Source organism: Haliaeetus albicilla, chromosome 24, assembly GCF_947461875.1.
Source record: "Haliaeetus albicilla chromosome 24, bHalAlb1.1, whole genome shotgun sequence".
Classification (NCBI taxonomy): domain Eukaryota; kingdom Metazoa; phylum Chordata; class Aves; order Accipitriformes; family Accipitridae; genus Haliaeetus; species Haliaeetus albicilla.
In genome coordinates this window covers 8,534,536-8,550,789 of record NC_091506.1, presented here as the reverse complement: position 1 = coordinate 8,550,789, position 16,254 = coordinate 8,534,536, and the positions used below count along the sequence as shown (strand labels likewise).

The window sequence follows — 16,254 nt, the reverse complement described above, 5'->3', positions numbered from 1 at the left end:
ACCACGAGCCAAGCCAAGGCAGCAGGCTAAACAGCTGCCGCTGTAGGCTCTGTTACGTCCAGAAACCACGTGTCATCAGGATGGCAGCAGCCTGCTTGAAACATTTATTCCTCAGCAGCTGTGAAGAAAGAAATCATAACCCCCTATGGTATTTGATCAGTTGTGTCAAACTACAACAGTATCTTCGACTGTTCCTATCATAATTTTGACATCTGCAAATCTAACAGAGGAAGTAATTACAACTGTTAATGCTTTGCTTATGTGCTGACTTTCTTTTCAACAGCTAGCAAAAATGACATTTTAAGGGAGAGGCTACTTCAGTTAAAGATGTACCCAAAGTTATAGTCCTTACAGTTTTTGTGGTTATGTTGTTGCCTCACCGCAGTCATTTTCATCCCTATTCCTTCTCCCTTAAGCTGTAATCCTCTCGTAACAAGAGTTTGTCCTGTCTGGACAGTGCACCACCTCAGCTAAAATTTTTGGCTACTTTACTATTATGCAACTGATTCTTTCCACTTTTGATTCAAATACAGAAGTCTTAAAAGAGCAAGCGTAGAGTCACCATTAGTTCTCTCTGTTCATGGATCTTGACCCTGCTTTGCTATTAAATATTGAACGCTGTATACACAGTCAAGTAAAGGAACAAAGTATATTACAACAGATGACCAACTGTATCATACATTTAATAAATGAACTGGGATCCATACACCAAAACAGAACATTGTTTACATAATGAAGTGGAAAGTAAAAGCACTACCTCTCTCACTAGTAATTTTTTTACCTACAGTATACCAAGTTATACAATATATTTATAGGTTACTTCCAAAATGTTTTGAACATCTAAATTTTGCATTCCCTTGCATTAAAAAATTACATATTAATTACTCTGGAAAGTTTCTGAACTCTGTTTAGCAGCAAATCTCCTTTCTTGATGGTTTCTTGGTACTGCCAATTCTTGCTATCAGGCCTAGGAATTGTGAAGAAAAAAAAAAGGTTTAGAAGTGAGAACATGTTTTATACCAAGCCCCTTACATTTCTGTAATAAGTGTCATCAAAATGTATAGAATTCAACTGAGCTGTCAAAAATGATTTCTAGGAATTGTTGGCATACCTGTTAGTTTCTACAATCTCATTTACTTTGTCTATTTTGCAGTGTAATCGCCCAGCTGCAATAAATCTTGAAAGCTCCCTAAGTAAAGAAAAAACCACAAGTTGGTTAAATCATGTTTCACCAAGGACTTGTAGACCTAACAGCACTGAACCTGCTATTACAAAACAACAGTATCACCACACTATGTTTCTGAAGCAACAGCCTATATATTTTCCTAAGGTATCCAAGCTTTAATAAGATGAGGATGCATAAGATATTACACACAAGAATAATTATTCTAGTGATCTGAATGCAAAACGTCTTAGTACTTTCTTCTCAGGCCAAAGTGTCATACTTGAATGAGTGAAATTTATCACTTAGCTTAGCATCAACTACTCTTCAAATTCAAAGGTAACAGTCATGTAGTGTGCATATTCAGAATTTATCCTGAGGTAAATATCTCGATGTCAGTCAATTCTTTAGAAAAGTCTCTTAATAGTTCCCTACTCTCTAGTAGCTCTAAATATGCTTTATTATTATTATTTCGCTTAAACCACTGTTGATCTATAGCACATTACTGATGGTAGAAGAAAATATTCCTGCGATCAACAGTAAGACAAGTTACAACTAGTAATAAATTACTGGGAAGCATAAGAACTAGTATGACTTTAAAACATTTACCGTTGAATTGAATGGTATTTAGTTTCTCTTGAAACACCTATTAATTCATGTCTGAATATTTCAAGCATATTTTCTGTATTCTGCATATTTCTGTAACGCTCTTTTCTATGTTAGGAAATCTGAAACTTCTCTATGAAAGAAGAATGACTCCTGTGAAGGCATTTGAAACAAAGTGTTTCATGTACATGTTTCACATACATAGAGTAGAAGTCAATTTCTCACTTCGCATTAGTTAGTTTTCATCATGATCTAGAAAAGAACTGCAAACTGAGACTGCAGGGTATGTTTGATTTAAATGAAAAATATCAGATCCTGTCCACATACCAGAATGCAAGTAAAACTACATAAGGAGACTTGTAGGGCACATAAAATGTGCAGATCCCTGAAGTTGTAACCGTTAAGTTTTCGCATAGTTGTGAACTAAGTAATCCTCTAAAATCTTAAGTTTCATAGCAGATGGAGGTCAATAGATGTAGCAGTATAAAGAACAAAGTTATTAATAAAAGACTAGTTTCTCATACAGCATTTAGAGTGAAAGAAATTCTGGAAAAGTTGTCATGACAGATTACAATCAAATTCTTTTCTTTGCTGAAACATAAGATTTGCTTACATTTAGCCAAGCTCTTCCATAGCAACATAACTTTGCATGTTTAGAATCAAAGTAGAATAAAGATTTTTATTCATAATGGGATCATTATAAATAATTAAAAGGTGTAAAGTGAGATCTTTATGAACTTAAAAAGCCAAATAACTTACTGATCTATGAATTCTACACTGACTCCAAATGCTTCTGCCATGTATCCTAACGTCAATGAGCGGTAAGACTCTAGGAGCTGGCTGTATGCATGAATTCTCATTTCCCGTACATAGTATCGATAGTGAGGTGCAAACAGCCAATCTTTTTTCATCTCTTGCTCTACAATAGCTGAAAAGGGAAAAAAAAAAAAAAAGGAAAGAAGAAAGAAAATGTGTCAGTAATCTCTAAGAAATGTGAAATATCAGTTACGCAAATAAAACACATAACACCAGTTAATAAGTAATCAGTGTGAATGTAACTATATTGTACTCTTGCATACTTCAGGATATGAAAGGTATTCTACACTATAGAGAAGTACATTTGTGTAATCCGTATCAGTTCTAGAAGCACACACAAACAATATTGTGGCAAAGCGAATGAGACCCTGTTTGTCAGCAGAGAATCCTTCTTTCAGGGTCTGAGCTAGTCTCCCCTCTGCTGCGTGAGGACCACCGCACTGAAGGCAAGTGCCAGAATCTGCTTGTCACACAGGAGCAGTGTGGTGCTGGGAAACAAGCAGTACTTGGTACCTAACTATTTGAAGAAACGTTGTTACCCAAAGCTAGGTATGGAAGCAAGATTAACTTTCTGGTACTAACTCTTAAATTAATTACAAGGATTTCCAGGCACTGAAGTGACTTTTTCTCCTGACAGTTTTAGTTCTCAGCTAGTGATAAGGCTATCAATAGAAAAATGTTGCCCTTAGCTTTTAATCTCATCAGGCCTAGTCCTCCACAAAATGAAGGGTTCCTTTTTTTTTTTCTTTTTCTAAGTATCTTATTTTCTTGTATTCTAAATCTCACAGAAGGAAAACAAGCAGTCTGAGAACTGGCAAGAATGAGTTTTTTTTAAAAGCTTTTCTTCAGTGTCACCCTTTTACATAGAAACCAGAGCAGAAAGCCAATGGTAATAACAATGAGAACATTCTGTGTAATTTCTTTCACAGGTTGAGATTTCAGGGCCTTTAGACTACAAGTCCTATAACTTTCAGAGATGAAAGCTCTCCCATCTGACCCAGCTCTTCAGCTAAGACAGTGCTCCATAGCCACTTTCAAAATGCTTTTCCACTTAATCAGAAGGGACGTTTCAAAAAGCTCACTGTATGCAAAGGTTGGTTGGTTTGAAAAATCAAAGAGCAGCAAATTTTAGGTCACTCTTTAAAAAAAACAAAACAAAACTTTTTTTTTTCCTGCATAAAATAGCTCTAGTTCTAGACTGTAGCTACTCCACAAAAGTTGTGGGTGATCTGAAACAAATAACTGAAGCACCTGAAATAGTGTTGTAGGAAAAAACAGAGCCTTACCTAATGACTGGAAAAAGGCTGCATAACGGCATTCATAAAGAGAAAAGAGATACTGTCGTACAGCTGGCAAACTGTGTAACACTTCCAGAATCTCTGCTCCTTTAATAACCTGAAAACAAAGAAACATGTTTAAATACCATCACTCTCAGCCTGGAGATAAACAGGTTAAAGAAAGACCATGTCTGTTTGAACCAGTGTTTACATCTGCTTTCCTTACCTTTTCCCTAAGGTCAGGCCTGTCTAATGCAATCATGCTGACATACACGGTGTATGTTACAAATGTTTTGTAATCCATAAGTTCATAGGATGTAAATGTTGAAACTGTATCAAGGAAGAGCTCTGCTGCTTGTTTGAAATCTCGAATAGCTACACAGTAAAGGCCCTGGTACACTTTGAGACGGTTTCTCCTGTCCCAGTCTCCTCCTTCTTCTATTAGACTTAAAATAGAACAAAAAGAAATATTTACTTATGTAAATGTATTAAGTTATATGAAACAAGTACAGTAAATCAACTGATACCATCTGATTACAGAAAGAATAACTTGTTTTATGTTACAGCTTGTTGAAACAGTCCAGGCTTTGTACACCTGACAGGGGTAGGAAAGTGGCTTCTTTGGGACAGGAGAGGCCAGACACTTTTGCGCAGTGCAAGTTTCAACTGAAAGAAAAAGTTTATAGCCTCTAAATTTGTGACAACAGTCTTTTGAGATGTGCAGGTAAATAGTACTGTCAGCCTCAGCTGTGGCAACATATTTCCGCTGCCTATGCTGCTAAAATCAAAGTTGTCCAACTAATAGCATAGAAAAAATCTAAAAGGTGCCAGTTTTCAAGAATCATATTAACACAAAACTGATGTGGCTATAAGCAGGAGCACAGGCTGAGACAAAATCTGCTGAGAAGGCAACACAAAAAAATCACTGCTCAAGGAAAGTGATAGCTGGGAAGACCCCTTTGCCTTGGTGTCTCACAGCACCAGCAGAGACTGGAAACCGCAGCTTGCTACAGGAACCACTGAAGTTCAAAATGTTGGGAGCACGGGGACACTGAAGCTAGCAGAGGAAAGACGGGAAGGACAGCTGCACCAACGCACACTGTGCTGACACTGGGCTCTTGCTTCTAGAGGACACGCTGGTACTCCATAGAGCCAGCTAGGTGGTACTGGCAGCAGCTGGATTCAGCTGGCAACCCTGCACTGCACTTTATCATACAATCTAACCGCACCCAAAGTTATTTGTCTTCTAATGGTGACAGAAAAGTGGGGGGGGGGGGGGTGGGCTACAAATTAAAATCGAGTCAGCTGCTAGAAAATAGCTGACACAAAATATTAATCTTTCTTTTCTCTTCCCCCTCATAAAAAAAAAATCCAGGAATAGGAAGCTCTCTAGTACAAGGTAACACCCACCCATCACTATGATTCTGTCTCACAACCCATCTTAGTCATTTCTTGACAGCAAGGTATTTATCTTCCATTTCTTTTGTTACAGTTTGTCTCAAAAGTGCTTTAGTGCACTCAAACAACCCAAGCAGTACCTTTTTGCCTTTTCAATGTTCCGTGTGATGAGGTCGTTATCCATGTAAAACAAGCCAATCCTTAGAAGATAGAACACGATATCCAGTCGATGTCCCAGTGCCACAGTTTTGTCATAAGTCTTGCGGAAGGCAGTCAAAGCTCCCTCCTAACAAGATAGTATTTTCTACTGTAAGAACATTAAAAGTACCTAGAATATTTACAAAACATCTGTTGTAAGTACACGCCTTGTCTTCCGCTCATAGCCGTGACATTCTTTGTTTCCCACAAAACTCTAACATTATGCATTCTGAATAATCTTAAAGAATCAAAGTTTAAATCAAGTTAAAAGAGCTGTTCCTCATATATCTTTTAAATCTAAGGACTATGAAAATCTACTCTGTAACTTGAAATTAAGTTGCACTATGTAAATAGCTTAGAAAAGTCTAAAGACACAAGGGAAGTGAAAAATAACATCTGCAAATGGAAAATAACTTTTACCCTTTTCAAGAAAAAAAGTGTTTTCTTTCAAAGGCTACTTGGGTGTTTTCTAGGTAATTTAAATATTTCAGTAACACCCTTCCCTATCTCCCATCCATGTCTGAGTTGTGCCATAGAGAAAACGCCCTGTAAGTCACCTAGCGCTCACTGGAACCTGCCTAGCTAAGAGGATTACGATGCAGTGTTTTTAACATGAGACCATACAGTCTCTGCCATGAACCAACCTTGTCCCCGATCCTGCACAGGTACTCAGCTTTGGCCATCATTGCATCTCGGATTTCGCTCTCCCCCAAGATCTTTTCCGCATCTTCTAATTCGTTGTCAAGACGTTTCAATTCCTCCTCGTTAGCTTTCTTCATTTTGTTCAACAGATCCACGTCTATCTGCCACTCCAGAGACTTGCAGAGCGCTTCATAATACGGGGCCATATCTGAACAAAAAGCAGGAAGGCTTCTGCTGTTAACTGCTGCAACACGTGTGTGCGTGTTTCTAGAGCAGAGAGCACTGAAAGACAACACGACTGATTGCCAGTGCCGGCTACATCCTTTCTATGATCAGGTACCTATTAAATCCAGACACGACAGAGCCAGTGTTTCAGCAGGCCTTGCCTGTCACGCTTCTTTTTGCCGACGTTTTTCTATCACTGCTCTCTTTACACCTCTCCCACTTGCGCTTTCCTTACTACTTATCCGACCCCGAGCGCAGTGGACCCCAGCGCTCCGCTCCTGCCTTTTAACACACTCGCATGATGCTAACAGCGGACAGAGCTGGGGACAAGGCACCACGCTGGCATGTCCAAACCCCCGCTCCCCCTCCCCGTTGCTCCCGGACTGTTCGTTCCCCAGGGACAGACTGAAGCCCTCCAGCTGGGAGACGTGTAAACATCCCCCCCCCCGCCAACGGCCCCTGGGATACATGAACAGAGACAGTCAGGCCGGCTCTGGACAGACAGACAGACAGAGCCGCCCCACCTCCACGGGAGGAGGGAGAGTCTCCCCCGCACCCCGCAGACGGACAGACCCCCCTCTCCCCGCACCAGGCCGCACTCACTGTGGAGCCGCACGGCCGCCATCAGCTCGTCGCGGGCGGCGGGGTCCGGCGCGCGGGGCCGGAGGCTGAGGAGGAAGCGGAGCTGGGCGATGCGGAGGTCGGGGTTCTTGGGCAGCCCCTCCTCCTCCAGGTTCTCCAGCGGCATGGCGGCGGGACGGGACGGGACAGGGCAACTCGGCTCCGGGCGACGGCGGCGGCGGGCGGGCTGCGGCGCGGCCCAGTGACTCAGCCGCGACGGGCGGAAACGGCAACGCACTTCCGCATCGCAGCGTCCCCTACCGGGCCGGAGGTCTGGTGGTGCTGGGGGGGGGGCGCGCATGCGCGGGGCCGTGCCTGCGAGTCTGCGCGGGGGGGGCGGAGAGGAGGTGTGCGCTGTGAGGGGGGCGCGCATGCGCAGTAGCGGCTCGCAGGGAATGGGCTTGCGCGGTGCGGGGGCGGGGGGGGGTGCGCCGGCCGTGGCTTTAGGCGGGTGGGCGGCGGGTGGGCTCTGGGGGGTTGAGTGGATGCGGGTCTGTGGGCACTGCAGGCGCCCAGTGTGGGCTATAGGGGCTGGGCACACACGGCGCAGGCTGTAGGGGAGGCAGCTGCACAGCGCGCTGCCCGCCCCCCCCCCCCCTCGGCCGCAGTTCTCAATGCCCGGGGGGTTCCTCACAGGCGCCCCGGTGCTTGCACCGTGTGCCCGGGGCCCACTCGTCCTCCGCTTCCCCTCGGCTCCGGTGTGTGCTGCTCTGCTCCGCTGGGTCAGGGTGACTTTTCGGGTGTTCGAGGCCTTGAACACAAGGCGGAGGGAGAGGCCTAAAAGGGATTTCAGCTTCTGCTGGGGGGGGGGGGGGGGGGAAGAAGTAGGTTTGTAGCCCTCGTAGTTGCAGAAAAAAAGGTGGAATATGTTACCCGAAAGCACGCCTGTGGCTCAGAAGGCAAATAAAAAGGGCTTTAAATCCCTGTGTTTCGGTTATATCTCGTACGGGTAGGGCGGGGGAGCGTCACCCCCGACACCTGGCCCACGTTCCCACATACTTATCATTTAGCTTTTCTCAACGTTTCTCCATCTCTTTATTAAATATCTTTGGTTCCGTCTTTTCCGACCTCATGCAATGCATGCTGCCGGTACCGGGGGCTGGAGCGTGTCCCTGGCCAGCGCCCTCTCCCTTGGCGGTGGTGGGCCGAGGCGGGTGGGTGGGCAGCGGCGGGGTCGGGTGGTCCCCGAGCATCACCCCACACCATCAGCCCTGGTCCTGCCCGCCGGGGGCTGCCTGCGAATTAGCTGTGCCAGATTTTATAGACGGGGCATACGGGCGCAGCAGCGTATGTGTCTTCGTGGATTTCTGCGTGGGGAGTTGTTAAGGGTCAGCCCCGCGTGCTACCCTAAGTCAGAGCCCCTTTTTATCCTATAAGACACTCTAAGTGTCAGCCCCTGTTTTCCCTTGCATGTGTGTCATTTGTAGCAAGATAAAAACGTCGTTGGTGCTTTTGGAGCAAAACACAGCCGGCTGTGGTTGTTGCAGTGCTGGCTGTCGGGTTGTTCCCCTGCCTGGGTAGCGCTGGGGGAGTGGGGATGCCCGAGCCGGGCGGTGGGACAGGCACAGGGCACTTGGCTCCCAGCAAAAGGCATTTTTGGGTGCCCAGGGCTGTCCTGTGGGATGCAGGATCCCAGCCAGCCCAGCCTGGACCACACTTGCTTGCCCAGCTGAACTCCTCCAGGCAGTTTTTGGTTTTAAATGATGGCTTTTGCTGGAATTGGGTTTTAAACATGATGCTTCTTGCCAGTGCCTCTATTTTGGGGTTGCGTTTTTTGTCTAGGTCATGGGAGAAACTGTTCCCTTGGCTGTTTTGGCACAGTGTATTCCCAAGATTGGCTTCTTTATATCCGGTGTGAATTATTTAGAAGTTTGCTGGAAGGAAGTGTTGTCTGCTGCATTTTTGATAAATGCTAATACTTGTTATGTTGATTCTGATATTTTTTCCTTCATTTAAGTCATTGGCTTGTAGTTCCAGTGCTTCATAATGAAATAAAGGAGAATCTGTGTTTTAAGTTGGGCAGCTCTTTTGTTTCTTTAGGAGCAGTCTTTTTTTTTTGTCTTCTGTTTCTTTTTTTTTTGAGTTGCAATCACTTTTGTATTGATTGCGCAATAAGGAATTGCTTTGATGCTTTGCAGAGAACTGCATGTAGATCTTTTGCAGCAGTGTTTATATTATTTGCCTGTTGGCCTTTGCATTTGCTCAGAGACCTATTAATTAGGTCTTTTTTTATGACAGACACTTTTAGGCCTCTTGCATATTTTTCTTTTGAATCTTGTCCCCAGCTATATTTCTTGGACAGTGTGCTCCAGAGCTGCGGTATGCTGTTTATTCTTAGCGTGCCTTGTTTAGGAACGAAAGGATGGTTGGCTTTTTTTTCTGCTAAGTAAGGCTGATGTTTCATATGCTCAGGCACTGCACACATGGGTGAGCGTTACTCATGTGAGCAGCTGAGCTGGGATTAGCTCACAAAAACTGACAAAGAAAAAAAAAATTGAATCAGCTCCTATGTCCAGTTATTGCAGCTGGTCTCTCCAGTGCTGGGTGGAAGGTGGAAAGTTATATGCAGCTCCCTTGTAAACAGATAACCTGACTGTCACCTTAGGTCTTTTCCTAATCCCTAATAAAGATTGGTTTGCAACCGCAGCTGGAGGTCCTCCTCTCTTCCAAAATTCCTGTCATTCATAACTATTATAGCTCTGGCCATTCTTACTGTCCGTAGAAATACCCACGTCCTGTCAACATCACTGCATTTTTGGCATCTGCAGTTCATTGTGGCAGTAAAAGCCACAGTTTCATTATATACTGTGGGAGAAAAAGTTTTTCCTTCTCCCATTCCTGGATTTGCCACTTATTAATTGGCCCCAAAATAAGTTGCTAGGTGTGAGAAGAGTAAGGGAGCTGAGTTTTAATTTTCCTGGGTTTAGTTATTGCTAAAATGTTGTGTTTTGTTTTGTAAGCATATGAAACACTAGTTAATTAAAACCCCCTAGCATTTATTGTCTGTAAATATTTGCCCACATTTTCATATTTATGTGTATTTAAGCCATAACTGGGAGCAAGGGAGCTGGCTACATACATGTGACATTCACTGCTAAACATGAAAGGAAATTCAGAGAGAATATTTGTATCTCAAATATTTATATGAAGAAATAAGACCTTGTGGTGACCGTAATTCTCATGTGGCCTTACAGCATTCAGATGGACCTCAAATGATTGTTTCCTTCCCTGCAAGATGTGGCAGGGCTGTGAGGAGCCCTGTGGTCGCTCCTAGTAACTCTAATGATGCTCTTGCTTGAAGAGTGACTGTATGGATGTGCTGCAGGTTGTTTAAAAGGCATAATACCCCCTGGTTATCCAGCTGAAAGTAGGAGCCAGCCCCTCCTGCAGCTGGCAGGAGCTCCTCAGCACCTCCCTATGGCTCTGGACTCGCAAAGCACTAATCCTGTCCGCCTTCCTGCTTGCACCAACCCCAAGAGTGGCTCTGGTGGCATTCAGGGCATCCAAGGAGGTCTCCTCTGCCCGATGGTGATTTTTGGAGGAGGACAGGTTTGTCAGCCCCTTTAGCTGTGCAGTCAAGCTTAAAAATAGCAAAATACGGTGGTATTTGCCGTTGACAGGGCAGTGCTGCCTGTCACGGAGCTGATGGCTGCGCTCCTCTCACAGGGAGCAGAGGTCTGCCATCTGCCCATTAAATCACAGTGTATCGTAATGCTCTGGTGTCTAAAAGGAACAGACAAGTTGACTTTTCCTCCCTGTGGCAGAGGACTCCCTCTGCCAGGGTGTTGCAGAGGATGGTGCAGACCCTGCGCTCCCCCCAGCGATGCTCAAGCACACGGAGAGGTTCGGTTGCTCCTTGCAGTTCCTGGGTGGACACATCTTGCATGGTCAGTACTCCAGACAGTCACAGGTGATCATGGGCACCCCAAGTAATGCCACCCTCCCGGTTACCATTTTTGCAGCCATGGGAAGCCACAGACAGAGCTGGAAGTGCAAACACAGATTTCCAGATCTCCTCCTTCCCCAGTAACAACTGTTACTAAATGCTACCCAGAGCAAGGTGGCTTTCTATGCCCCTGTGTGAGGTTGCTCCTTGTCGTGTCCTGGCCAGCCCTTTGCCCTCGGAGCCATCCCCAGGCCACCCTGATGTCCAGCAAGGCACATCGAGTGCAGCGTATCTGACTGCGGCTGAGCTGCCACAAGGTGACAGTGTTTTAGAGCAATAACTGCAGTGCATCTCTACCTTCTGGGTGTTAGGTTTGCCGGGCTTTTTTTTTTACCCCCAGCGTGCAAAGTGAAGCCCCGCTATAGCTAAATGCTAACCAAAAGCTTTGGGGACCGCCAGCCTTCTGCAGGGGCACAGCTGGGACAGAGCACCCAAAACCTGCGGTGTCCCCCTTCCTAGCCACCGCCCGATGTCCAGGCTTCTGTGCCCGGCTGGACGCTGACTTGCTGCTTGCAGGGAGCCACCCATTATGGCAGTGTCAGGATCTGAGCGTTTTGCTTGCAAGTGCCATGGATGGAGCCAGGGACCCCGGCTGTCACTGCTCCCTCCGCTCATCCAGCCCTGCTGGGTGCGGGGGCTCCTCTCTCCCGGCCCACAAAGGGAAAAAGCTCACAACACCTCAGGGTACGTGACACTTGCCAGCAGCAGGTCACAGAAGCACTCTGCTTTCCTCTCCATGGAGGTCCTGTGCCACTACCTGGCTCTCCTGGGCTTCAGAGACAGGGACCACCCCGGCATGGTGAGCATCCTCTACCAGCAGATCAGGATCCACAGCAGGGCCCGGGATCGGATTCAAGTGTTGCTGAATGGCTTTAATTCCCATCGTGAAAGGCGTGAAGGGTCCTGGGAGCTGGTTGGCGTGTCTGTGCTCCAACAAAGAGCTCTTTGTCCACAACCATCACATTGCGAGCTGCAGGCTCACCTCGGTGATGCCAATTTCACTTTCTTACCTTGCTGTGATCCTCAGGCATCTTCAAGGCCGATGCATTTGTTTCATTTGCAGGGCTGTTTTAACTTAACTTTGGAAAAGATGGCACTTGAGTCACGTCTGGCTTCATTCTTCATCCTTCAGTAGTGGAAGTGTTGACAGCGATACTCACAGCTGCACTATATAAACCTACAGGTGTTAGGCATTGATTTCTTCTGAATAAGCTCCTAGAAGTTATCAGTTTTCATAAGTAATTATTGTTGGCATAGATATGGCTCTCATCTCTGCAAGTCTGGCTCTCAGAAATTTCGGTCTGTATTAGCAAGGAGTGAAAGGCACAGGGTCAAGCCCTCTGGCATTAGACAAGCCCTGCACAAGTGTAAGGACAGTTAGAAAATGCTCTTGGAGTGGGATTTCTGCATCTCTTGACCTCCCCGATGTTGTTTTGTCACCCTCTCCATATTGCTAATTGCATCTGATCAGCCAGGTATCTGTTTCACAGCAATTAGTGTCTTTTATTTATTTATTTGCCTATTTTCAAATCAATAAATCCTTCCCCACTAGCGCATCAGGATGCTTTGAAGGACAACGTTTCACATAGTCCCCAAATTAAGTCTTTTACAGCATTAAAGTCTGTTAATAGGGGTGTTCCAACAAACAGCCGTGTCAGGGGGAGTTTATTACCCGGGGAAGACAGGATAAAACCGCATCGTTAATTAGAGACCTGAAATCTGTTAATATCTAATGGCCGTGAGAAATCAAACTGGCAGGTAGAGATGGGAGGGGGAGCCTCTTCCTTCGCCCCGTACCTGCGGCAGCCCTGGGTGCAGGGGAGGGTGATGGCACCCTGCTGCCTGAGGCTGCATTTATTTAATGCCACTGCTTCAGGAAATTCTGGGGGGAAAGCTGGTTTTGAACAGGTGGGAACCCACTGTATTTGGTGCCACAAAAATGTATGTGAAGAGACAGCTCCTGGGTGAAATGGCTGTAACGAGGAGTGGGAGAGAGCACTGCCGGCACAGCGAGGTGAAATCCTGTGCCGTGTCTGTCCCATCATCAAACCAAGAGACACCAAAATGACATTTGTAGAGATACGTAAATATACACACACACACAAACGATTTATGCTTGAACCTTTTATTTTAGGTCCTGTATTCCAGCCCGCCTGTTTTTAATGCAGACTGGTGGATGCAGACGTTGAATGGTCTGTACAAAATGGAAGCCTGCGAGCCTGAATTTCAAAGTGAAATTTACTGCATCTTTTCTCCTAATTACAGATTTACTTTCAGAAAATTGGTACTCTAGACCATCCCGCTGGCGTATTTGTTTCATACACAGCAGCAGCACATAGGACATAACTGGTGTTTCTAGTGCCAAACAGTGCGACTATTGTCACAGACTGGCGCTGGATCTGGCCCTTGCTTCCCCGCATGGAGCACAAATATTGATACCTCCTCCAGACTGATGTGACAGTTTTGGGGGGTACCATCCACGGGGTAAGGTCTGCTGCTTTTTAAGGTGTCCTGCTGCACATAGAAATCCACAAATCTTTGTTTTTGTCAGCTCCAGCTGTGTGTCTGTATCTACCTTTGCTTTTTAGGTAATTTGTGCCGTACACATTCACCACATGATTGCTTTTATTGTATGCAGTTCCTTCTGTTGGGCATTTCTCTGTTGACTATGATTACTACCACATCAACTGAAAATGCTCCTGTACTGTATAATTAACTTTATCTGCTTTGCTACAATGCCTCTCACTGGTAATTACACACACTCCAGCTCTTTCACTACATTTCTAAGACTTTAAGAAGTGCTGATTACTCTTGCCCAGTCTCTGTCCAAACTGGAGGGGTTTTACATGTCTACAGTTATATCTTTTTCCTTGCAACAGCCCTGCTGTAATCTGGATATTGATTATAGTACATATAATGTGATCTTTAAATAAACTGTCTGTTTGGAATTCATTGGGGTTTATATGTGCTGGTAGTAAAAAGCTTCTTTAAATCCTCAGGTTGTTGGCCAGTTGCTGTGATAGTTATCAGTTTACTGAGATAATTTGAAATGGAGAGCAAGGATTTTGAAATCTTTCAGTCCTCTGGGGAGTTACTCCATTTTCCTCCTCCTTAGCTCAGCCTTGTCAGCCTTCCCTGCAGTGCCTTAGTGACTTTTGTCCTTTGATGATTTTTTTAAGCTTCTTTTTCTAAGGCAATAGCCTCATGCGATTATACCCTCTGCCCATCAGTCTGTGGTTCTGTGCTCTAATGCGTTTGAACCCCTTGGTCACCTTGAACCTAATTTGGTAGATGTCATGAGCTCTCAATAATGTCCAATTCCTTGAAGTTACGTGCAGATCAGGTAGGGCAGATCCAAACTGGAAAGCATCAGCCATTCTGGCTAACCCTGCAGTGCCTGTATTTCAGTGCCCCACGCTAGCAATGCCTTTTGCTTAGCTGGTGTTTGGGGAACGTGGCCAGCAGCAAGGACTACAGGGTACATGGAGGGGTGGGAAATATATAGGCATGAGGCACATAGGAAAGAAGAGGTGGGAAAATCATTGTGGTGGAGATGGGGTCAAAGTGGGGAGAAGGGGTATGGAATCTGTGGGAAAGCAGCCTTCATCCCTGACTGCTCACAGAGCAGCAGCTGCCACTGTAATTGCAAATATTGATGTATTTTCCACAGCTCCTTTTCAAACACACAGCCTCATTTATTTTTTTTTTTTCACTCTTTATAACAACAAGTCATTTTCACATCATGCAAAGAAAAGCTTGGCTGAGAAGCATTGTATAACTTCTATTGAGATCTCATAGCAAACCAGGCACAAATTTATTAATCAAGGGAAGCAGTGTTTAATGCAAACACCAGTGCAATGATTTAATATCGTGTTGTCTTTTAAAATAAACCCAATGGTGGAGTCAACACAGTCTGAACATCCTGCGAAGTTCACAGGGCAAGGTACTTCTCTAAAACATATGGGAATTAGCTCTGGCCGTTGCTGCAGCTTGTTGGTGTTCCTGGAGAGAATCTACGGAATGCCCATTGACTTGAACATCAATGTAACTGAAGAAAGTGCTCTTGTTTCCTTCTTCTGAGTGCACGACAAGTCCCAAAGTGAGTGGGATTTGAGGGTACACACTCACAGCACCGTACTGTACTGCCCTGGCACCGATTGCCCTCAGTGTTGCACTTTTACTAATGGGCAAGTTGCTAGCCAGAGAAACTTCAGTTTGGGTGCAAATAGCTGGATTATTACTTTAGGGGGTTTTATGTCAGTTTTAATAAGTGTGCAGAAAATTAAAGCCATCGGGAACTGAGAGTCCATCTCTGGAGGGTGCTCCTGGGCTGATGGAAACTGCTTTGCTATTGCACAGAGGTGTCCGAGTGACTTTGGGAAACAGAAAACCTGGATGCCCAAGCACCTCCAGCATCTTTCTTTCTTTTATTTAGAAGACTAACCTTGCTTTCCCAGAATAGGAATATCCTTCATCTGGTAGAGGTGAAGAAAACTCTCCAGATGATTTACATCATGTCTCGAGATCAAACCTTCAAAGGTCAGAGAGAAGGGCCTTAAGCAAAGCATAATTTAGTCCTGTATAAATGTTAGTGTTATTAGTGGTATTACAGCAATGTAGGTAACTTTTGGTTGCATATTTAATCTTCTTCAGCTGTGATTTGACATTATTGAGTAAAACAACCTGTGAAATTAGTTCCGTTTGGTGTCTTTCTATGTTGTAGCTGCTCAGAAGTAAAGAAACCTGTGCTTCAATGGTATTTCATAAATACCTGGTTAGTGCCCTGTAAAGCCCTGGCTGGCTGCAGCATCCAGCCTTTGCTGCCGTGGCACTTATCTGCCTGTCTCCATGGCACGCTGCTCTGCAACTGGGGCTGCATTTAACTCCCCTTTTGTAGCTGATTAGAATTGCCTCTTACATGGGGTTATTTTTCTCTCAATTTCCATTTTCCTTTCACCTCTGCCCTGACTTTCCCCTCCTCATCTCTTGCTCTGTGGACTTTTCTTTTTGCCGTGTTCCTTGCACTTCATGGTAGCAATCACCTCCTCTGGTAAATGAGATGGTTCTCTTGCTGTTGCCTCCTTTTGGGGTGTCGTTTGAGTTTGTGATTGTTATATTTTACATGGTGTGGATATGACCAACTTATAAAATCCCCCCCCCCAACTCACATGAGCCTGGTGTGATGCCAGAACACGTCTCATGTACTCGACCTTGAACCAACCTGGTTTTGTCTTACCTGCTGAGACCTACCGCTTGGCAGTTACTAGTGCACAGACACCATTTGCTGTCACATGATTATTCCCATTTATTCACTGCTTATTCCAGTGTGGCATAAAAAATGGAGCAGGATTATCCTGTCCCCA

The 16,254-nt window shown here is 45.0% G+C and overlaps 1 protein-coding gene across 1 annotated transcript; it reads right to left on the bottom strand.

Moving 5' to 3' along the window:
- Positions 1 to 662: 662 nt before the first annotated feature.
- On the bottom strand, positions 663 to 7,168 carry PSMD6 (proteasome 26S subunit, non-ATPase 6). The gene is made up of 8 exons (XM_069811948.1): positions 6,928 to 7,168; positions 6,102 to 6,307; positions 5,400 to 5,545; positions 4,088 to 4,307; positions 3,871 to 3,979; positions 2,528 to 2,696; positions 1,112 to 1,189; positions 663 to 967 (listed from the first exon to the last, which is right to left on the bottom strand). Exons 1-8 carry the CDS (start codon positions 7,070 to 7,072, stop codon positions 871 to 873), a joined length of 1,170 nt encoding a protein of 389 aa, XP_069668049.1. The 5' UTR covers positions 7,073 to 7,168; the 3' UTR covers positions 663 to 870.
- Positions 7,169 to 16,254: the final 9,086 nt, after the last annotated feature.